At 37.6% G+C, this 24999-nt stretch overlaps 1 protein-coding gene across 1 annotated transcript in view; it reads right to left on the bottom strand.

Moving 5' to 3' along the window:
• The window catches only part of Hmcn1 (hemicentin 1), a 439601-nt gene that overhangs the window by 294861 nt on the left and 119741 nt on the right, over positions 1-24999 (bottom strand). The window contains exons 3-4 of the mRNA XM_048431021.3: positions 18753-18911; positions 17631-17753 (exon numbers count right to left, since the gene is read on the bottom strand). Of these exons, the coding sequence (XP_048286978.3) occupies positions 17631-17753; positions 18753-18911 (282 nt within the window). The remainder of the gene's footprint in view (positions 1-17630; positions 17754-18752; positions 18912-24999) is intronic.

Genomic DNA, 24999 nt, shown 5'->3' with positions numbered 1-24999 from the left:
CTGTGGCTTGCTTTCATAAGATGAAATAATATATATCAGTGAGAAAAACTATCTCATGACTGCATGGACAGTCACAGCAAACCTCAGAAAGAGAATATGGACACAAAATTCACTTGAAATGCGCAGGTTTGATGATTTTATTTACAAAAGAGCAAAACATAACAAGTTTATCTGTTTTTCAAACCACAAAAAGCAAGATATAATAATAAATCTGTGTGACCCGAAGGTACTAGGAAAGTAGGTTTCTGAGGTCATGGTCATGCAGTGTTTCTGAGTGCTGGGAAATTTGGTTTGAATTAATGTTGTATGTAGAATGCCATGTGCATTTTTGTATGTTTAGAATACTTCAATAGAAAGTTTGAAGTAAAAGGGAAGTAATAATAATTCACAAAAGTACTTGAGGGACTGGAGAAATGACTCATTAGTTAAGCAGTACTGGCTGCTCTTCTTGAAGATCTGGGTTTGATGCCCAGCACCTACATGACTCCTAACGACTGTCTATACTTAGTGGGGAGACTCTATGTGTCATGAGAGACACAAGGTGATCCTTGAAAGACAAAATGAAAGAACTTAAAAGTTAGACTGCAAGGCCAGTCCTTGTGGAGGAAGCATTAACGGCAGAAAAGTGCAGAAGCAGCGGTGTGCCTCTCCTGTGTGGAGGCAGAGAGGAGAAAGACTAATCGGAGTGGGAACGGAATATTGGGAAATACCTGGAGATATGTTTGGATGGCAAGGTGAGGAGAGATCACAGCATGGTTGGGATTCCGAGAAAAACAATTTGGATATCATTCAGTTGGCTGCGAGGGTCAGTTTTTAGCACATGGGAGAGGCAAGGTGAAAGTCAAACGTGAGGAAGTTTTGGATCATCAAGAAGAGCAGACAAGAAAGAAATGATTGTTGAAACGCAGGAGTGATGATACAGACCTGGGCTGAGGTGCTGACATTGGGGGAGTGTATTAAATAAATTTTACACAGCCTATTCTTGGGATACATTACAGATGGACAACCAAATTTGATGGAATAAATGTAAATTTCTTTTTTTAAGAAAAATCACATGATTTTAAAAATAAAATTGGAAAGAGAAGATAATTTTGATAAAGAGATACAACACGTTTTCAAGTGTGCGATGGATAACTCTCCCCAGGCTTCCCAAAGGGTGTCCTTTCTCACTTTCTCTTCAAATTCATCTAACCGGTGGCGCTCCTGAGTATGTACCCACCTGCTCAGTGTGCCCGTTGGATCTTCCGCTGTTTAGATGATGAAGCACCAGGGATCAGAGCATGTAGACGACTTCATTCACCCCCCACACACACACTCTCATCTACTCTATGCTTTTGCTTCTCAGGCCTTAAGACATAGCAACCTTTCTACTAATATTAAACCATTTGGCAAAGCAGCCTTAACACACAGAGGCACTACACTCAGGTGTGACAATTTGTTTGACCCGCAGATCCCCAGGAGAGAACCGACTCCTAAGAGAAGTCTCTAGTTGCCACATGTGTGCACACACACCTACCTTCAAGCACATGCATGCACATGTGTGTGCACACACATATAAATTAATTGTTGAATTAATTAACTAAAATTTGGCAAAGTGTGCTGCCCAGAGAAATGGGTTAATCAGTATTTATTTTTGAGTTATGCATATGGTTATTCTGCGTATAATCCCAAAGACAAGGAGTTTAGGCTCTTGTTGTATTTTTATAAGGAATTTTTTGCATTGCTGGTCCCTTAAAAGGTAAAGGCACTACTTTTGAACTGATCTTGCTAACATATACCATGGAATCCATCCCCTGAGCCATAACAGGAAAAGCACAGTGCTCTAGACAGAGTAAAAGAGACTATTGAAACCCAGTGTTCTTTGTAAATTTTATAGATTGTGAAGTGAAGACTGGCTTTTTCCCCCTGTACTTGAAGTAAGAAAATGAAAAGGGATCATATGTCTGGCACTGAATAACAGCATGATCTACTCATCCATGGCTGTACAGTGCACACCATTACAGACATTTAAGTGTTTATCAGTTTTATTTACAGAGTAGGAGGTACTAAGCTAAGGGCTGAAAGGTGTAATTCAGAGAACTATATATGGGCCCAGTACAGTCCTCTACATTAATGTCAGGTAAAGCAATCATGCTAGTGGCTTCAGAAAAGAAGAAGAAGAAGAAGAAGAAGAAGAAGAAGAAGAAGAAGAAGAAGAAGAAGAAGAAGAAGAAGAAGAAGAAGAAGAAGAAGAAGAAGAAGAAGAGGAAGAAGAGGAAGAAGACGACGACGACAATACGTGGAGAAACTGGTCTCTTAAACAAATTTTATATATATATATATATACATATATATATTATATATTAAGCAGGGTTAACAATAAAAGACCTACTTTTTGTCTGTCAGAAAGAAAATGGGACCACATTGTCTGGTTCTCTCCTTCAGAGTTGTTGGTAGGGATGGTTGTCAATGATAGCCAATAACCTTCAAATACTACAAATCATCATATTTATAGCTGTTGTCTACATATGAGAAAACTATAGTCATTCCTGCTCCAATTGAGACATTATCTTTTTCTATCTTCATTTTTCAAACAGCATGTTTCATTTTCCTATATACGAAATTCCTAATTCCTTTTAAAATGTTTGCACCTCTTGAATTCCTTAAAATTTCTACAGTTCTCATAACAAATGAGCCAAAACAGAAAAAAACAATTTAAGGATGGGATATTCCATATTAGTGTGACACTGTATTCAGTTTCTCAACACTTACAGATGATGGCTCTCCTGTCATTTATGATCACCCTATTTGACTAATTCGAACATAATAACTTATATTGTTCTCCCCTAATCAGTAATAGTCAATCTTCTGAAACACAAAAGGCCATTTGATAAGCTACAATTTTTTCAGAATGATGAATATTTGATAAGATAAATGACAGCCACTCTGACCACCACTAAGGTACCATGTCCTTTCTGTTTGTTTGTCTACAGAAGTTCTCTGTAACACATTTTTTGCAAAATGCATTTTGAAATAAGTAATAGTATTTGATTGATTAGTTTGGAAATATGCTGTAGATACTTTCAAATTAGTTATATTTCATGAGAATGTACAAAGTTTAAAACTACACATTGACAAGTTGTAGTGGCATTTTATTTGTTTTTTAATAAAATAAAGCTTGCCTGAAGATAAAAGAATAAAACAGCCTCACTGGTCAGCCTTACAGACCAGGCAGTGGTAACAAACACCTTCAATCTCAATAGTCACACTATTATCATAGAAACGATGGGGGTGCATATCTTTAATCCCAGTGGTGCACACTTTTAATCCAGCCCTAGAGAGGTTTATAAAATGGGAGGGGACAACTCTCAGCCACAGTCTCATTCTGAGATTCCTGAAGGCAGGTTCGCCATTTTCAGACTGAGGTTGAAATAAGAGCCAGTGACTGGCTGCTTTGCTTTTCAGATCTTCAGGTTGAACCCCAATTTCTCTCTGTGGGTTTTTATTAATCTTGCTCCAACAAATAACCAAACTTACTAAGAAAAATGTGGGAAACAAATGCTTTTTAAAGTAATTCAGCTGATAACACAGTATCAATTTCCTGGAGAGATGAAAACTAGAAATTGTATAAACTGAAGAAACAGAGGATTTAAGTTGGTGAACACTGAAAAATCTCAATTTTAGGTGCAAGAATAGATGAAGGAGCTATGAAAGCAAATACATGCAAATATGTGTCCTAGAGGAGCTTCCACATTTGCCTGAGTAGCAATCTTTCCATGCAAAAGCTAGATCTTATGAAGTCAGAGCAGAAATTCTGTCCACAAAGGAAAACATACCTGAGAAATATAATACAAAATCCCCTAAAACCCACACAGATCCAATAATGCATACCTGCTTTCCAACAAAAACGAAGATTCCTTGTCAAATACGTGGTGAGGTCAGTAGAGACTACATAAGGTTTACACTTCATAAGCAGCATCTAGCAACACTTAGAGGAAGTGCTTGGCAACCACACTAAAGAATTTTTAGTCCAAGCCACAATCAAATGAAGATTTAACAAATTCATAAATAGTTCAAGTCCATGTCATAGGACAACTAAAGAACTTTCTACAAATACAAAAAGTCCACTACTCCCATAAATATAACGTTATCAATCCTCAGTCTACCATCAAAATCACTAGGTATAGAAAGGGGCTGGTGTTTATGTGACTTCCAGGGTACGTAGCCCATCATCAAGCTGAAAGGCAGGAACTCAAGGAAGAAGCTTGAAGCAGAGACTGAAGGAATGCTGCTAACTGGCTTGTTTCTCCTCACAGGCTCAACTTCTTTTCTCATACAGTCTGTTCATGAATGGCACTCTCACAGTAAGCAGAGACCCTTCTATGTAAATTAATAATAATAATGTAAAAACTCCCACAGGCATGCCCACAGATCTAGAGGCAATCCCTTGGCTGAGATTTCCTCTTCCCAGCTGCATCAAGCTGACGACTGAGGCTAACCATGACAGTAGGGAAATGGGATCTAAAACCATTCAATTGAAATGACCACCAACACGACAGATATTGTAGACATGGTACCACTGGTGCTCAAGATCACTAGTTTCTAGAGGAACGTACATTTAAAACACAATGAAATGAAAAAGTCTATCAGAATAGCTAGCCATTAAAGCATTGGCAGTACTAACGTTAGTAAAAATGCAGACAACTGGAACTCATACACTGCTGGTAGGCACATGGAATGGTATAATGACGTTGGAAAACATTCTGATTCTTTCATTTAAAGTTAAACATTTACTTTCACATAACCCATCGGACTTATTTGTAATTACAAACTCAGGAAAAATGAAAACATGTGTCTGCACAAAGAGCCACACAGCGATGCTTATAAATGCTATATCCAAAATAAGCAAACACTGAGACAACTGAGATGTCCAACAAGAATAAAGGAATAAATAGATCTTAAATATATATGAAAATGAAATACACTGAAGAGAAGGAGTACGCAACAGTGTGGATTGTATATGAAACCAAGAGAAGCATACTCAACATGGGCATCTCCAGAAATGTGAAGCTAGAAAAGTGCTAGACTCAGAGGTGTCCATTCACATGAAACTTTAGAAGAGAGTAAATCGTTACACAATGGAAAGCAAATCAGTGATTGACAGACTGGAAGGCTGGGCAGTGTACAATGCATGGGGCATTTTAAGGTTGAGGGGAATGGTCTTTATTGTTAGTGACTGTGGTAATGGTTACTAAAGTGAATACATTTGTCAAAATTCATTGAAATGTACACTTAGCATAAATGCCTCTTAATGTATGTAAATTCCATTTTAACCTTAGTATTTAAGATATTTAAATATATATTTATATAAATTTATATAAATTAAATATAAACATTTATATTTAAGAATATATAGCATGTATAGAACTATGATTAGACAACAAATTATAAAAAAGCAAGTGTTATAGCCATGCTTCCTTTCCTTTGTGTTCAAAATGAGATGAACTACATACATATTCACATATATACATAGATACATAAACACACATACATACACACGTATAATACACACAAAGATACACATACAAACACACATATATTCATATTTGTGCAGATGTACACATACACAGACACATTCACATCCTTTCACACATATATATACATATACATAAATGCATATACATACATATATTGTATTCTCTCAATTCTTTGCTATTTAAAAAGTATAGCAATTGAATGTTATAGCAATATAAAATGCTGAAAGTGGCTAAGTCAAATTTCCTACCTCGCTGTTCTCCAGAAGCTCACAATCTTCTACTATAATGAAGAGCAGACAGACGGGAGCTCAAAGGAAACACTGAAACACATGGGCACCGGAAGCTATAAAGGAAGACCACCTTCCCATATATTTGTAAAGGTCCTTGCTCATCTGTTGTGTTGGTGGGACCTCCAAGCCTGGAGGAGAGGGGAAATTCCCCACGCAAACACTTGGAAGAAGTTTTAGCCATGTTTTAGCCATGGTTGGAGAGGATCAGTGTGCTTGGCTGGCACTACTGTTATTCAGTTGTGACAAAGCAGAAAGTGCTGGGGGAGCCCAGGTGAGAAACGTCCTTCACTTCCTGGCTTCCAGGAAACAAAGGGAAACAGGAAGGGGCAAGGGACCCATCAATAGTAACCTACTTGCTCCAGAAAATCCCCACTTCCTGAAGTTCCTAGGACTTTATAAAACATTAATGACAGCAAGAGGGCTCGGGCGTCATCAACACAGAAGCTTGTGAGAGACATTTTATATATATGTTTAAAAAAAAGGGAGTTTGTGTATAAAGTCTTGTGGTTTTATGTCAAATCAAACAAATATTTTACTTTTATAATCATTGAAATACTGAATATACTGTAAATAATTATTTCTTATGGTTAGAGATCCAAACTGATGGTAGATTAGTATTAGCATAGAAAAATAAAACATTCACAAACTATACTTGAGTTGGTATTTCAATTTCAAAGAATGTATGTTATTTTGCTATTTCTTTGTCATTAATTATTACATGGGAAAATGGGACATGGTTTTACATAAATTAATTCTAAAAAAAAGTGTCTTATGGCAACCCACCCACATCAACGCTTTTCAGGGTTCTTTAAAAACAAATAAACAGCAGAAAATAAAGAGGATACCGGGAAAGTCCACAGACATTAACAAGAAAAACAGTTGACAAAAACCTATTCCGATAGAAGCTGCATGTGAGGCACCTTCAAAGACCCAAGAGCTGCCCCAGTTCACTGAACTGCTTAATCAGAGGAGAATATCCTAAGACAGCAGATTCTTTCCCTAGAGTTCTCTCACGCAGGGAAGAAAAGCTGTGGCTGCCCAATCAGTCTGATAGCATGGCTTCATCTCATAGCTGCACGCCCGTAGTGTACATTCAGGAAGTCCACTGTGACTGGCACAGCCGGCCATAGGAGTCGATGTGCCCTTTAGAGTACATTTGTGTGCAAATCTTCTGCAACAACCTATGTAAACTTCCCAGGAAAAGTAATTCAGACTGAAAACTAAATTCTACATGAATGGTTTTCCAATTAGGTCACGAGTCTTCCCTACATCTTCTTAAGCTGGACTCTTCAAAAGGAATTACATTTTTTTAGAGATTCTGAATGTTAATTCCCAGGCTTCATTAAGAGGGGAAGGCTAAGAATTGAGTACTGAGTGAAACAAGGAAATATGAAAGATTTAATACAAATATCCTCAGAGTTGTAAAAACACAGAAACACAGAGTGTCAGAGTAAACGGGAGGTGAGAGCACAAGCTTATTTATATTTTATAAAAACTAGCTCCTTCTATTGCGTTTATTTTGGAAACAGCATCTGAAGATGAATGCCATTCTGTGTAATTTTACCGATTTAATTCATAAATGAGTCTTCATCTAAATTAATGTACCCAATCCTATGTCTTATCTTAAATTTATAATAAAAATTGAGTAAACTATAAAAACAAGTCAAAATTAAAATCCGGATGCCAGGATCAGTATACCTATGCTTTTTACATTTATTCCGCAGCAAAATGTTTGAATATATAACATTGATCTCCTAAAGAAGAGAAGAAAGAAAACTCAATTCATCAGCAAAATCAGACTAACCTTGTTTCTGGGTTTTTCCCTATTCATTGTTTCTTTACATAACTATCCGTATAAGAAAGTACTACTTAGTATTTTTTTTAAAGTGTTTAACAATGCCAGGTTATTCACTGGCTTTCTCCCATTAGAATAACAGATTGTGTTAATGCCGTTACCACTACCAATGACTCCTTCCTTACCATGTATTCATTACAGTACATGAAGTAATCTGTGTAGTAAATGTCTGTTTTCTATGCGATGTCTCTAAGCATTATTCATTATCCTCTTAGGAAATGTAAGGAATCTTCAAGCCAAGAGGAAAGTGCATCCAGTGGCAGAAACAGCCTTAAAAAACTGAATCTCAAAGCCAGGCATAATGGCGCGAATTTCAGACCTGAGAACAGATCTCTATGAGTTGGAGGCCAGTCTGGTCTACATGGCAAGTTCCAAGCCAGACAGGGCTACATAGTGAAACCCTGTCGGAAAAAAAAAAAATTGAAGCTCTGTGTATTCGAAAGACAATATCATCTGATGTATAGGCAAAATAAAGTGACTATGTTAAAGTTCCAGTAGGTTCTCATAGATTCCATTAAAAAAAAAAACAACAAAACTTCAAATCCATGGCAGAGAGTAATACCACAGAGAGTTCTGAACCTAGATTCTAGGCCAGTCTTAAGCCTAAACTCTGCATCCCAGTTATGCTGTACCTACTATACTTGGGTAGAAGCCATCCCTACACACGAGAGAACAATCTGCAACACAAGCCCCTTCTTCAATTCCCCAAACACTAACACTTTGTGGTAGGTCACACATTTTATTCCAGTTTCTCTGGATAAAAATTTTAAACCTCATTGCCCTCTTTCCTTTCTTTAATTACTCACTTGATTGATATTAAGCATCTTAGATCCACTAAACATCTGGCTCTCCAGCAGGCAGAGAAATCTTTAATGCATGCAATTATTGCTAAGTAGGATATCGCAACATGGAGAGGAGAAGTGACGGAGTTGTTTGGATGAAGATCATGGTATTGATTGCTCAGGGTAGGAGGGTTTCACAAAGCAGAGTTGTTCACGAGGTCGTATTCTACAGAGGAAAGGCAAGGCTGACATGAGAGCCTTGGAACACATGGGCACAGCAATTTGGATTTGGGTAGGAGTCAACGATTACAGAATTTGTAAGTATTGTGAGGACAGAAGGAGTAATCGCTGCTCAGAAAGTCTGGTGAACAGAAGGGCTGAGCATGCAAAAGAAACAAAAGCACAAGGTAGAGTTTGGTTCACGGTTTCTTCATGGAAATGTTTTCAACATTTTTCACTTCTAAAATAGCTCTCGTTTTAAACATAAAAAACACAAGCATGTGAAAAGGAGTGGGGACGTGGTTCAGTTTGCCAAGCACATGCTCTGTAGTAAAAGGACATGAGCTCGGGTTCCCAGCACCCGTGCAAAGTCCAGGTATCGTCACAGCACCTGCAACTTCAACATACATGTACATGCATGTGCACCTACACACACCCACACTCATACACTCACATGTACGTAAACAACAGAGTCACAAGATAAATTTTTTAAATTATCTATGATTATATCCTCAAACAATTACCATTTAAACATGTTTGGGCATAATCCTTTCCTTACAAGAAGAAATGTGCATCAAATTATGAATATTTTAACAGCAGTCTTAGAAATACAAAATGTTAGTAAATATTGTGTAAATTAATAATTGTATTTACTGTTATTTATATTTTATCAGTTGTTACATTACTAATTAAGTAATTTAAAAATATTATTTAAAAGACCATGATAATTTTTTTTTTTTTGGTTTTCAAGACAGGGTTTTTCTGTATAGCCATGGCCATTATGAATCTCACTTTAACTCACTTTATAGAGCAGGCTTGCCTTGAACTTATAAAGCTCTGCCTGCATCAGCCTCCCAAGTACTGGGGTTAAATGTGTGAGCCCCGCTGTCCAGCCCTACACACTTTCTTATTTCTCACTGATTACAGATATTTAAACTGTAAATAATTCAACCAATACATATATCTTTTTTTAAATTTCATAATAAAACACAAAATGATCCAAATATGCTTTAATGTAAATAAACCATGTCTATTTAAAGTCATAAGACTTTACAAGATTTTTGTTTCCCTTCCTTACTCAGTCACCAATGTTATTTAAATAGCATATTCTATGGCTTTGATGTGTTTTGTTCTCCTGCAAAAAAGAGAAAAGCCAGTTTGCAATTGTTATCACAAAGACAAATCATAACCCAAATGCTCCATGGAGTTCTCTCTAAAAAATTCATATCCTCTCTTTCATGCCTTTCCTTTCATAGCCCCATGACCATCAGTTCAGGCTAGGAATGCGTGAGGAACTGGGAAAGTATATGAAGCATAGGTTCTGTCTGTTTACTTATCCTAGGTCACAGAACAGTCCTCAAATAAAACATCCCTTATTTTATCTCTTTCATCGTCTCTTTACTATGAAAAAATAAGAAGCAAAAATTAGATTATCCATGGTGGACATTCTTATTTATGTTGAACCATAGAAAAAAATTGCTTTTTATTATACCATTGGTGTGTGCTTTTTCTAAACAAAAGCTTTAGACAGCAATCTTTTAAAATTCATTATATAAAATATAAAAAGGTGTATCCAGACTGCTGAGTCTATGTAAAAAATAGCTCATTAAAACAGTTTCAGCACTGCTATTGTTCTGAGTTCCTTGTGCCCTCTGCGGCTCTCATGAGTTGACTCTTCAACAGTGATTCACCGCTCACTAGCTGTTTCAATCCTAGATGTCACACATGGGTGACAGCTTTCTCTCCATTCAGATCTGTGTTTTCCATTACAGTGCCAATTAAAAAGAAAGCAAGGCACTAAATGGGGAAGATGGCTAATCTCCGTCAAGCCATGTGGAGTTTAAATGCATTTTTCAGACACTTTAAAAGTAGGCGCAGTAACTGTGGTAGTTAGGGGCTCTTGTAAACCAGAAGCAGCTATGCAAGAAATCGATTCGGTTTGGTTAGCTCTGACAGAGTTGAACTTGATAGTTTATTTTAGCTTCTAATAAAAATAGCATCAGCGAAATGGACATATTTATTTCTTTTCTTGTTTGTTTTGGTCCTGTTAAAACCATGCAACTCACTGGCCAATTTACCCTCAAACAACATTTCTTTTTCCCTTCTAAGAAATATTCCTCCATGTATTTAAGTCAACTACATCCTGTGCTGAGATGGCTCTTCTTTGTTTCTTTCTTTTATTTGTAGGTTTGGTGTGCACGTGTGCATGCATGTGTGCATGTGTATGTGCATGCATGTATGTCTTAATAAGATGGATTACTGAGGGGTATCCATTCTATTTTCTGCATTTTATGAGCTTGGATAAGGTCAGGATTGTCTCTATGAGAAACTGTAGGATAAGACTTTCCTATTCAAACTTATTTTTCAAAGGCAGTCAATTCTGCTCCTTCTCGGGGACCTTACCGCCGTTACAGATATGTGGCTGGAGTTTCTAACACAAGCTTCAAACAGTTCTCAGAAACAATACACAAAACCCAGAAGCAAGGCAGAGGCTCATTTTGCAGAGCTTCTCCTTCTAAACCACATGTACTCTACTCCCCATCTCCTCTGCCCCTGCTTGTTGTTCACAAAGAAGGGTGTGTATACTTCCCTGTTGGCATAGTTAGCCTAAATGAGACTCTGATGAGAACAGTCACGTTCCCCCACCATTTTTGATGACTATTATGCACTATGTATACTTTAAATGTCATTATGAAAAAACCCACATGTTCATAAGACTAAGGTTGATGGATACTTTTAATAATAAATTAATGATTTTAATTTTTTTCTAAAAAAAACAAATGGAAACACAATGTACATGTGGTTTTATTTAATCATATTAGTGACCAATAAAATCTTTCCCAGGTGCCTGGAACATGTGTTCCTAAAACAATCACTTAAGCATACGTCAACCTGAACACAACAGCGGAACAAGGGAAGTATTACATTGGCACTGGGTGGATATTGCTTTCTGATGTGTTTGTGGATACGAACATAGTATCTATATCATTTTAATGTATGAGCTCTGAGCTTTGCGCTTTAGTTTTGACGTTTAATTAGGTGAATTCAAAGAAGGGTTGCTGGAAACGTTTTCACATCATCTCCACACATTTCCTGTCACTTTCTTGAATGTGAAAGCTGTCTCTGATACGTTTTCAAACTCCAGAGGAAACACTCGTTTCTACTCATTTTCAAGGTCGGCAGTAAGGTTAAATTTTGAAATGGTATCCAAAGTGAAATTCAGAGTAGAAAGGAACAAAATAGCGGATACCTCATTTCACATCACTAATTATCCAAAACCCTGAACAGTTCACGTAATTAAGCTCATAGTCAGAGAGCTGCTCGACATTCTAGTCAAAAGTAACTGTTGGCCAAAATAGCAGGAAACAGCTATGCCAAATACTTTAGCAAAGTTTATAGGTTCTCTGGTTTAAGTACTGAACTCAGGGAAAGTGAGTGCCGACCCAACAGAGAAAACTAAAGCCAGATGATCTCTAACCTGTGAGGCATTTTGTTGCCAGGCTGCTGGACGTTCTACAGATTGTCACTTCATTTTTCTCACTTTAGTTATTTTCTTGAAGTAGCTAGTGAGATCACTTCCGCACGTCCCATCGGATGTTCTTCAGTGGTGACAGAGGAAATGTGGCCTTTAATGAAAGGTCCCAGTACATGGTACAGTGAGGAGAGAGGATCATCCCGTCTGCTGCCCATCACAGAACCCATGGACCTGTCCAGGTCAGCCCATGATGCACTTCCAGCCTTTTGCCTCGCTTCTCTTACAGACTCTCCAGAGCTTGGAGCCTGTTCCTGTCCTCTCGGTGGCTGCACCTACAGGCATCCACTCCAGGAGACTGTGGGAGACTGAGTTTTATCCTTTCCAGAGTTCCTGAGACAACCTAGCTCAAATGGTGATGAAAGGAAGGTACCCATCAGAGCGCACTGGACACAATAACTCCTCTATCTGAATTATTATTATCACGATCATTGATGCTATCATTCTTTAAATAGTTAAATTCTTCATCTTTTAACAGCTTAATTAACTATAATAGAGAGTAAAGCAAATTTTAAATGTGCGGTAACTGTATGAGTTTAAGGGTCTTGCAGGATTCTTCTGCAGGTCTGGGTCTATTCCTCTTTAAGCATTTTTCTGGGAAGATGAGGCTTCTCAAATAGCATTATCCTTCTGATGACTCTGTAGGATAAGAGTGTCATCCAAACAAAGTGTGGCTGTCCTCTTGAACAAAGGAGAAGCCACTATCTTTAAAGACTTCCAGACCGGATGACTGTTTCCATCCCCATAGTATCCTATGTACCTCACTACAAACACCCCTCATTTTCTTTTCTCCTTGCAATAGTCCTATGAGGCAATGGTTGCGCCCTGTTCACAGGAGGGACCACAGTCCCAGAATGTTGCAGAAAGTTTTTCATAGAGGTGTCCTTCTAAGCCAGAGGCAGAGAGGTCATTCAAATTCAGGTCCTTCTGGATCGAAAGCCCCAGCGTTTCCAATGCCGCCTTTGATCTCTCACGCCAGGTGCAACACACACACAATATATATTTCTTTGGTTTGGGATATACCACTTTAAAATAATATTACTAGAATATTTGAACTAGAATGCATCACTAAATAAAAAGAAAACTAGTTAATATACATCTTAAACTAAAGCTCCTATAATGTGATATTAATGCTATTTTTTCGTTTTACAGCTACAAATACAATTGAAGCATAGAAAATTGCATAGCTTGTTAAAGGTCTCATGCCTGAGGTATGAACAATGGTCAGGAGCCTGGAAGGTTACCTGCTACACAGTACTTGTTTGTTTGGCACCTTTGTCCCTCCAGAGCAACTGTTTACCCATTTCCATGCCCTGGGATGCTGATCTTAAACTCTACCTCAACAGGACCCCAGAATTCTGCAGTCCAGTGATATTTAGGGAAATATAAAAGGGTTTGATACTTAGCCACAGGGCTTCAGTTTGCCTCTCCCAAGCCAAAGTTCTTCATAAGTCTTTAGTCTGTGTTTTGCCGGGTAGTGTTATGAGCTGCTTCTCCTCCTCTTCAAACTCAGGGAGAATATAGACAGACCCTCCTTACTACATCCTTAATGTTCCATTGTTCCTTGATGGCTGCCTTTAGGCCTGCCCAAACTGGGGCATACTGTCATTCATTAAAAAACCTTTGGTCCCTTTGAGTAAATCATACATCCTCTGCTGTGATGGCTACTGAAAACCCTGTCAGGAAGATATAACATCTGCAGGAATGCTAACTCTAATTAAAATGAGAGAAGCTCACCAGGCTGAGATGTCCAGGAAGAAGTTCTTAATGGGGATGAGATGATAGAGGTCATGACTGCGGAGTGGGGAGAAAGGTTGGGGAGCTCAGGACAGGTAAATGACCTAATTAACAATGTATTCTTCATGCGTGCTTCTCTGATACAGCTTACAGCCTTTGACACCTTTTGTATCAAAAACAGCATTGATTAGAATGATAACCACCCAGCTTCCAAGTAAATGGAATGGTACAGTGAAGCTTGGTTCCTGTTCTTTCTTCAAAGGTGAACTAAGATGTGTATCTTAACCTGTGTTTTCAAGACACAAAAACCACCACACGGTGATTTAGAGGTCACTGGTATTCAGCCAAATAATTTCACTTTGGGTTTCCTTTTCTGTTAAATATAGATGAAAGACATCTAGATTCTTCACATGTCCCTCCTAAAAGGACAGAAAATGAAAACTTCAAATGAACTGAAGCTGTAGTCCCACCAGGTTCTTAGGCTGACTTAGTAAGTTATGAAGACAAATGCACCACACTCTTAAGTTTCCTCTAAAATGAGTACATGAACATTTTCTCATGAATAAAATGTAAGGACTTAGTGTCTGGGTTTTGTGTTCTTAAATGAGTACATAGCATGAAGGCATCAATTTCCCTAAGAATTCACAGCACTTGTGGAATAAAAAGAACTTAAAACAATTGGAAAAGAAAAATCTCTAAATTATTATCCCAAACTAGTCCTATTTGGCCAATCCTGCAATGTTTCCTATTAACAAGCCTTCCTTTCTGGTGGCTTTCTTTATGGGATATATTGATTTAGACAATTTCAGCATGCCTTCACAATATCTTCACTCATGAACCAGAAAAAGGAAAATTGACAATTCTTCCTGGGTGCTCCCACTCAGGATTCTTTCGAGAGTCGCTTCTCCAGCGCAGATGGTAGCACAATGCCCTCGGGGGAAAGGCAAAACAGCACCACAGGGTTAGAGTCCCTTGTCTTAGTCACCGTCCTTTCGCTGTGAAGAGACATCATGACCAAGGCAACGCTTATAAAAGAAAGTATTCAGTTGGGGACTGACTTATAGTTTCAGGAGTTTGGTGCAATATCATCATGATATGGAATGTGGAGGCATGCACAGTGCTGGAGCAGTAGCTGAGAGCTTCACGTTCACAGGCAGAGGGAGAGAACTGGACCTAACATGGGTTTTGAAATCTCAAAGCTCGTCCCCAGTGACACACCTACTCCAACAAGGCCACACCTTCCAAGCCTTCTCAAACAGGGCCACCCCCCCATGACTAAGCATTCAAATAAATGAGTCACTACAATACCAACCAGTGTTTAGTCATCACACAGCCTGCACAGTACCTTGTACGAACATTCCACCTGCATTCTCTTTTAATATTATGGACACCCTCTGAAATAGAAATTCTACTATCTCCATTTACTGAAGAAGGCAGCTAGCCTTTACAGAGCCCGTGACACAAAGAAATATGACATTTCTGGGTTCATCCACTTTTATGTAACTGACTACTCACTTGGCTTAAGAAAAACATCATTTCCCTAACTACAGACACTGAGCACTAAAATGAGTTAGGATATTGAACCCAGAGACCGGGCTTTCTTAATTGTTCAGTATCCTTTACAGTTGTTTGATTGGCAGACTTGTATCAAGCTGGCAACATCAGATCAGGATTCAGGAGTTTGCACAACAAGACCCAGGAGCAGAGATTTTCTCCAAGTCACCCCTAGTCAAAATGCCTTTGAATCTCACTGATCCACAATAAAAGAGACTTCACACCCTTTCCTGAATTAATCAGCAAGGGGACTGGAGGGACACGGACTGACAGGGAAGCCAAGGCTCATCCTTGCTCCTATCAAACTCTATTTTACAGTTAATAAATATACAAAAAGGGAAATTTTAGCATTTAATTTAAAAAATTACGATCATGTCATGACTAAATTTAAAGATCTGACTATCAGTTGAAGTTCTAGGAAACAAATAAAATAAATAAACCAGCAAGATGATTTTCGCCCTTGGATCTGGAACTCTGCTGCTTAAAATCCTATGATTCTTCTATTGTTTTCAGAGACCCTACACTGTATCTGACTGCTCACCAGTAGGATGGAGGCCTTGTTTTTTTCAGGACTTTCCAAGTGCTATGTGCTCATGGTGAGTTTCCTAACATCTTCTCTTCCCCAGTCCCTTTAAATATGAACCCCCATGGCCACTAGGCAAGGTGTCTGCTACTGTTTTCTTATGCACATCCTGTCTCCGGCGAGCAGCATCACCTCTCACAGTCTCATCAAGCCTTATGATGCTGTGTCCTCACTGATACATGAGAGACTACTCCAATTCCTGACCACTCCCCACCCCACCCCACCGTACCCCACCCCACCCCATGCAGGAGATACCATATGTGCCCTAACAGCTGCCAGAAACTAAGTGAAAAACAGCTCCAACCAGCAAGCTTTTCATTTCTTTTAGGCTTTTCTCATCCTATTATTATAGTGTATGGAATGAGACAAGAAACCCACTTCTGGGAAGCCCCACACTCTTTCCTAGGTTCTCCCCAGACATCCTACTTCTCCTTTGGGTGCTTTTGTTTTCTTTTTTCAAATTAACTGCAAAGGAGTACCTTGAAGTTGTTAGGCCTCATTCAGGAGTTTATGAATCCCTAACGGCGACGTAAAATGGGCTTGAATTATTGTCCCCTAAACAGATGTGTCTTCAGAGAAAACTTTTAAATTAAAGTAACCATCCAGGTTGGTCATGGAAATAGCTGATAAAGGTATTTTTACTGAATTGTTTCTTCTGGAAAGTTGTAATTTTCTTTTCATTGCATGGTGATGCAGTGAGCATTTTGGTTAGAAGACAGCTATGAGCCATCTCATTTAAGGCAAATAGATAAATTAATAGAAAGATAAAATGTTATTACCACAAGTGAAGCCAAGGCAGGATAATAGATGGGAAGATAGAGAAATCATAACAATCAGACCTATTTCAAGGAATTTTTCAAACAATACATTTTTCTTACAATGATTTACAGAAATTTTTGCCAATATTTTTCTCGAATTCTATGGTTATTGCTCATTGATTTTAGATTTTTAACACTGGATAACAAACATCACTGGAATTGCTCGATAATTTTCTCACATTCAACTTCAGTAACAGATCAAGCCTAATTTTACCTGTTATCTGAAAGTTACTTGTCAATAACACCAACTAACTTTTTAAACAACATGAAATACAAAGAGATTTTATTAAACTAAGTGAATGTTGGAATTTTAGTGCTTAAATGTCTTGTTACTTGTTACTGTAACATTATTCAATCTGGCTGGGCAGTGGTGGCACACGCCTTTAATCCCAGCACTCGGAAGGCAGACGCGGGTGGACTTCTGTGAATTCGAGGCCAGCCTGGTCTACAAGAGCTAGTTCCAGGACAGGCTCCAAAGCTACAGAGGGATCCTGCCTCGAAAAACCAAAACAAAGAAAACAAAACAAACAAACAAACAAAAAGAACAAAACCATTATTTAACCTAGAAATTAGTATTATATAAATGTGTCTCCACACATCAGTTCATCAGGTATTGACCCACGTATGATAAGGATAAGATCTGTAGGCTGTAGCTGTTTTAGAACTCAAACTCATCACAGTTAGAGTGGCCTAGCTAATTTTGACAGAGTAGCTAACAAGGTAGACCTGCTTTACTAAACTGACCTCATTCACTTGCTTTTTGTCCAGATGGAACACTTGCCCAGAACTTGTAGAGGCGATTTCTTCATAGACTTTGTATCCAATATGGTTCCTGTCATCACAGTCTCCAGTGAGCACGAACACCACCTGAGATTTGTAAAAGTAGAAGAGAGTTTGATAGATTTCCAGAAATCAATAGATGTTTCTTAGCACCTGTTATGTGCTAACATGTCAGTAGGCAAATATAATGCAAATGAATATGGTCATTATTAACCTTATCTTCTGTTTAACCACAGGCCTGTGCAGAAACAGTTACTTAGATTTCAGAGCAAGTTCGGCTACGAAAGTGAGACCATAGCTATGCTAACTTACCCAGTGGCCCCAGTGACTCATCTTATCATGTATCAATGCACACTGCAAAGAATTTTGAAGACCTTATTAAAGAGGCATTGTATATATTGTCATCTTTGGATCTGAGTTTGGTCATCTGGTTTAATTGGTCAAAAGTTTGAGGCAGAATAATCATTCTGTAAGTTCTCTGCTTCAACTCAAGACACCTTTTGGATTTCTGTTCAATCTCTGGTGTTTCCACCATGGCCACAAGAAGGGCATGTCTAAATTGACCTGATTAATCTTAAAAGAAATCTTAAAAGAAAAGCTAATATACCCAAAGCACCTAAACATTCCTAGACCTAAACATTCCTAGGCAAGCATTAGTGGTTTGGGTTAGCAAATGTATGCAAATACAGAAAAGTAAAATACTGTTTTAAACTGCTGGGTTTTGTACACGGCAATAATTAACTGATAATACTGAATAAATAACTCAGGAAAGACTCCCTATAAAAAGTGGCATTTGAAATATAGACCTAACAAACAGGGTAAGATGCTAATAAGTACTTTAATTAATCTGCAATCATTTATTCTTTGTAGTCAAAACCAAAGTATCAATATGCTGTTGATAAGGATGAATTTACTACATTAGAATTAGATGACACATACCTACTAGGTGGATAGACGTGCAGTTAAATGATTATGACTATTGCTATTTATCACACACAGAGTAGTCGAAAGGGATAAGGAACCTTCCGCAAGCAGGTCTGGGGACGATCACTTCCACAAGCAGGTCTGGGGCCGGTGCCTACCTACCTGGGATTGTTTCTGCTGAATGAGCTGCAGCACCTCGTGGGTGAGCCGGTAATCCTTGGATCGTGCGTCAGTGAAAACATAGATGAAAGAACCGGGAAGGGAAATTTCCAAGGCAATTTTGATAGCTCCAATACTCATTTCTGGACAGTCACCACCACCCTGTTGAACAGAAAGCAAGATAAAATCATTCCATGAAGAAATGGGTATTTATATCCTAGGTGACTTTAGGAGTTTAAAGGTCAAACAATCACTCTTCACTTTTATTTTCTGACAGTTTGCTCCCAGATTAATCACTTTTGTGAGGAGAGGATGAAAAAGATATAAACGGATACAGAATGGGAAAAACTCTGTACATAGGGAAAATTTTTTTCTACCTGAGGTTGCAATAACATGGCCTCCCCTCTTTCAAACTTGCTCTTTGTGATTAGCTGGCCTAGTCACTGTTCAGATACACTCCGAATGCTTTGTGTTTTAAGGGTACTTGAAATATTCTTTTTATACAACAGTCTTTGAGTGGTTCTTATTGCAATAAATGGCCTTGAATGAGTGTATACTTGGGAAGTGAGAACTAGTCACTACTTGCAACTGGTATGTGAGATGTTAACTGGCCCTTAGTTATATCATCTGGTACCAGCAACAGGAAGAGTATTCTCTCTGTAGGCCAAGCATCAGAGTCCCAGGGAAAGGAAGACTTCTCCATAAGAACTAATGGACGATCTCAGGGAAGTTGGGAAAGTTAGAAATATCGAGTAAAAAGGAAATATTTGAGTAACATATGTTGGAATGTACTTATAGTTTATTTTTTCTGCCCTGGATGTAAGTGCACTTTTATAATTCAAATGACATTTTCTCTAACATTCACATTTCCACACAGCAATTATATTGGAATCATATATATATATGATATACCTATAATACATACACATATATATTAACTGTAAGTCATTGTAAGTGGTAAAGCCACTTATAAAAATAAAACCATTCTTTTCTCCAAAGGGAACAGTATTTTTATTATCTTCCTATTTATATACAACTGAAAATTAAAAGGAAATACTATGCAGTAACTCATATTTTTTAAAGATTTATTTATTTGCTTGCTTGTTTGTTTATTATGTATACAGTCTTCTGCCTGCATGTGTGCCTGTACACCAGAAGAGGGCACCAGATCTCATTACAGATTGTTGTGAGCCACCATGTGGTTGCTGGGAATTGAACTCAGAACCTCTGAAAGAGCAATCAGTGCTCTATCTCTGCAGCTCCTCATATCCTACTGAAGTATTTCATTGTAGATATAGGTCCCTTAAACGGAAAAAATGAGTTTCTTCTTTTTCCAAAAGAAATCTATATTAAATGTTTCTCTAACACCTAGTTTTGGTTTCCTGACAATTTTAAATAACAAATAACCATCAAGATACCTACAGAAGAATGGCTTTATCTCTTCTGTATGTATAGCTTCTAAGTAGCTTGATGTGGCTACTGAGCAACTGAAATGTGGTTAATAAAACTGAGCAAGTAAATTTTGAGTTGATTTCATTTTATTAATATGTATTTAAATTTAAAAATTAAAGGGATGCTATTTTTTACTACTGGCATATTTAAATGATAATACTCTATATATTTTGAGTTACATTGCTACATTTTTAAAAATTGTGTGTGAGTTTCATACTGCAACTTGTTAGACAGCAGAACTTTGAAATAGTCTACTTTTGGACTTCATTAAGGATGCTTCAATCTAAGGTAGTAATTAAAAGATAAGGACATTGACCTAAAAGTCTTCCATAAACTTCTTAGCCGAAGTTATCAGAGGTAAAATTCAAATTGCTTTATTTCGCTAAGTATAAGTTAATGTCTTTGATTATAGTTTATAGCAGTAATAAACATAAATAAAGTTTATAGATATATTTACATATATAAATTGTTTCTATAGTTATACACATAGGGAATATTTAACTACCTGGCTTATTTATGGGTTTTCTATTTCCAAACATCAAGTGATATTTTTATACTTAAATATAGTTTGGGCATGAGAGAATTAGACCAAAAAAAACCATTATTATAACTGTGCATTGTTATCAATGAAACTCAAAAGTCTAGAGAGTTTAGGAGGATTTGTTTCAGTCCTACATATGTACAAATTTAAAAGGTGAAGATAATAAAAATGAGAATGAAACTATGAAAGCAGATGTTTGAAAAAGTGGTTCTTTACAAACATTTTGCAGCTTCTGTTTTGACCTTAATAACAAGTATGAAAATGCAAAATCATAGTTTGTAAAAGATACACTACAGCAAAAAAAATTGCCTTTCCAGTTAGAACTCTGTCGTGGTTTTTAATTTTGGGTGATAAATATGTTCATAAAATGTATTTGATAGTGAAAATATAAAATTCAGTAAGAAGCACCACAGTTCTATTTCAAATGGCCACTCTAACTGTGTAAAAGTTAATTGAGTTGCGTAGTGTTTGGGTCTAGTTATTTGGTTGTGTGATTTCTTTTTATCTGCTTCAATTTCATAAAGTTTATAAAATAAAAGAAAAAGTTTTGTCTTAAATCAAAAGGTACAAAGATTCATTTTACTTTTGACCAACATCTAATACAATAAATCATTTCAAATTCTGAATTAAAAATTAATTTAAAATTATCAGTAACTATGTATGTTTTCTGGACTCATGGAACCGATGGGAGGGAAAGCTGAGACTATACATTGTAGCGATAAGTGCTAAAACTTGCTTAAATGTTTCCAGCATCTCAATGTTTTAACCTCCTTTATAGGCACCCATGTCTTTTATTGGATTTTATAAAACTAACATAAGCTTGGCAAAAAAAAAATGCAACACAAGAAAATATGACACACTGAAAAGGAATTTGGAGCATGGAACTTGATCTATGAAAAGCTACATTAATTTGAATAATCCTTTTATTTGTAATACTCTCCACTTGTATCAATGCAATGGATACCTACTCTGAATTAAGTACTGAGACAATATTAGTATATATTGCTATATTTCTTGTTCTTTACCTTAATTGATCAACATTTTTACTGTTTTTAACATATTTGATTGACAAAACACTAAATGGTGGAAAATCCTTCACAAGTGACATAGTTATCAAGTGAAGAAGCAGAGACTGAGCCCCATTCTGCCTGGGAGGAGACTTTTGCTGACTTCTGTTCTACAAAGCTATGATCAAAACAGAGAAAGAAAATTCTCATCGTTCAGGGCTGCTCCACCAAATACTGTTTCTGCTTAGATTGCCGTCTTGTCGAATTTAATTATGAGTCATACTCCCTTCCCTCTTCGCTGCAGAACGAAGCAGTGTTCTGTTTCCATCTGATGAAGGGAAGCATAAGTGGATGGATATGAGTGAGCAAACACGCAGATGGTGTTGTGAACGGCAGCTGGCACAATCTAGGTACACTTGCTGCATTCCCTCTGCACTTCCTTCTAACTCAGTCTCTCTCATTTCAAGTGATATCATTCCAGAGCTGAAGGAACCCTCTGAAAGTACAAGGACCGAAGTGGCTCTTTAATCATGAATAGGCAAACAAAATATATAAACAAATATGAACGTATGTATACATACATAGAAATATACATGCAAGTACATGTATGCATATATATTTCTACACATATGTTTATTATAAGCAGTTTATGAAACTTCTTCCATCTTTGCTCTTTCTCTCTCTTCTTCCTTCTTCTTTTCTCTCTCCCTCTTTTCTGCTTCTTTCCCCCCTCTGTTTTCCCTCTTTGTATGCAGTGAGGTTTTTTAAGCAGGAGAAAATAGCCATGATTGTGTACCTAAGGATATCAACAAAATCAAAGAAACACGCGCCTACACAAATTAAAGATAGCATAAAGAGGAACTCTATAATACAGCAACTTCAGCAATTGCCAAAGCAAGTAATAGGGATGGTCTTATTTGATAAACTTTGGAGTTTTTCTTTGAACTTTGAATATCAGTATCAGTATCAATAAAATATCAGTATCAGTAGGAACATTCTTGCCCAGTCTTCTGATACTTATTTTGTCTTTATAGTTCTACAGAGAGCTACAGTTGCTAAGTTGTGGAAGATACTTCAAATGTAAAAACATTTACTGAAAAATATTAGAAGCATGTGACCTTTCAACAGTAAATGCTGCTTCTGGAATAAACTTTGCACATGCTGCAGCCTCAGAGCTACAGTTATGTCCAATAATGAATTCCTGGAAAGCGAGATTATCCAATGAATGGAAATCTTATCAGTGAAGGAAGCAATAAAACACAAATTGTCTTGCTGTCTCTTCTAAATACAAGACAGGGTGGGAAGAAGCTGAAATAAACTGAACCCTTGAACTCTGAGGAGTTAGAGAAATTTGAGGACTCTCTCCAAACCCTAAAGGAAAGATGTTATCAAAGGAAAGGTCAAGGAAGGAGGCCAGCCAGCCGCAGAGCAGCCGCTCTCCCATACTGCATTGCTTCTCATCAGCCCACTTCATTCTTCCTGGAGTTTATTTTCAGTGACCCAGGCCTCAGTTTTCTTTCTTTCTTTTTCTAGCTAACTCAAAGCTGTCAAAAACTGACAAATTCCAAAATAATTCATTTTTAAGACAAGAGTCTTGCTATATGACTCCAGCTATCCTCTAATTCATAATCTTTCTGCCTCGGCCTCTGTAATATTTGGATTTACAGTCCTATGTCACCATGCTCAATTCTAAGAACTCTGTATAGGAATTACAATGCTTACCGTTAGTCTAACATGATTGCGTTCTGCTGAATTTTGAGTCTGGTCTCAAAGTCAGGCTAGAGTCGCCTGGCACAGAATCGACATGCTGAAAAGGTCTTAGTTGTGTAGTTTGTACTTTAAGGGGAAATTAGATGTGAAATCCAGTTTCAGTTAATCAATATTTTACAACCCTCAGTTATAGATATCACCAGTGACTCTAGACCAAGAGAACATAATGAACATGTGGAAATGATCGGGTTATATTAAACATAATTCTAAGTTGTGTCCAAAGCAAGGCTAAAATAAATCAGCCCTATTGCAGAGTTCACGGGCACATGTGCTGCCCTCCATCCCTGGCAGGAGTACCTGAATCATGCTAATACATGTCACATACCCAGGAACGTCACATACCCAGGAATGTCACATACCCAGGAACGTCACATACCCAGGAACGTCACATACCCAGGACTGTCACCTTTGCAATATGATACCTTTGCTACAAAGAAATGGTGAAATAAGTTTTCATAAGGTGGGCTTCAAATTAAAGCCTCAGTGGCTGATCTTTATGTTGGATGCTTTAAACAACAACAATCATTCCCATGCTACTTGGTTATCAACTGTCAGTCAAGAATGTAACTGATCAGCAAGTGACCTTCCAACTTGTTGGCACTTTTATAGTAAGTGAAGCTTTGTTGAGTCCCAGAAGAGGATCCATTGATTACAATTCAAATATTCATAGGGAATATATGATGTTTCAGGCAGCTGATACTTTAAACGGGAATTAAGAGAAGTAAGTACGATAACATTCCCATAATCCAGGAGCCTCTTCTTGTTTCACAAGAGGTATAACAGAAAGTAGTCCATTGAAGAAGGCAATGGGGTGGAGGCCAGCAAGTATAGCATCTGTGCCACCTGACACCACCTCACTCCGAAGGCATGTAGAGGTACGCAGGCTAAACTACAGGCAAAATGGGAAACTGATCATATGGTAATCCCACTTTCATCCTGGTGGCACCCTCTCTTCCAGGCTCTATCTACTTAGTATAGAATGTCTTCCTTTGTTCTTCAAGGGCTCTGTGCTGTTTAACTGTGAACTCTTTTCTCATCAAATTAAGACAAGAGTTCTTCTCTAGAGGGTGTGGATCCTTGATCATGCTTCCTAGATGGCCATGTGTGCTCAGAAGACAAGATCCAGCAGGCAATCAAGCCAGAAGGTGGGAGCAATGCTGTCCTTGCTGCCATTATTTGCTGCACTAAATACTAGGTATACTGTCAAAATCTGCTCCAGGTAGCCCAGTTTTCTCCCAGCCCCTGCTCCCTGCTTATTCCTCCCTGCTACTTCTAGCTGTCCATCCAAGTCCTTCTTCCTTCTGCCTCAACACTCACAAGCACATTTTTAATGCTTTGTAGTATATTTGAGGATGTTTTATTACAGATGAGTCCATGAAGACTGTAATATTGACTATTTTCTCTAATATGATAAAATATATATTTATTCTACACATTTTATGACTTTGTAAAAGTGTATTAGTACAATTCATTTTACTAA

Source organism: Myodes glareolus, chromosome 5, assembly GCF_982192425.1.
Source record: "Myodes glareolus chromosome 5, mMyoGla1.1, whole genome shotgun sequence".
NCBI classification, from domain to species: Eukaryota; Metazoa; Chordata; class Mammalia; order Rodentia; family Cricetidae; genus Myodes; species Myodes glareolus.
Note: the sequence above shows the minus strand (reverse complement) of the source record. Positions and strands in the feature narration are given on the sequence as shown.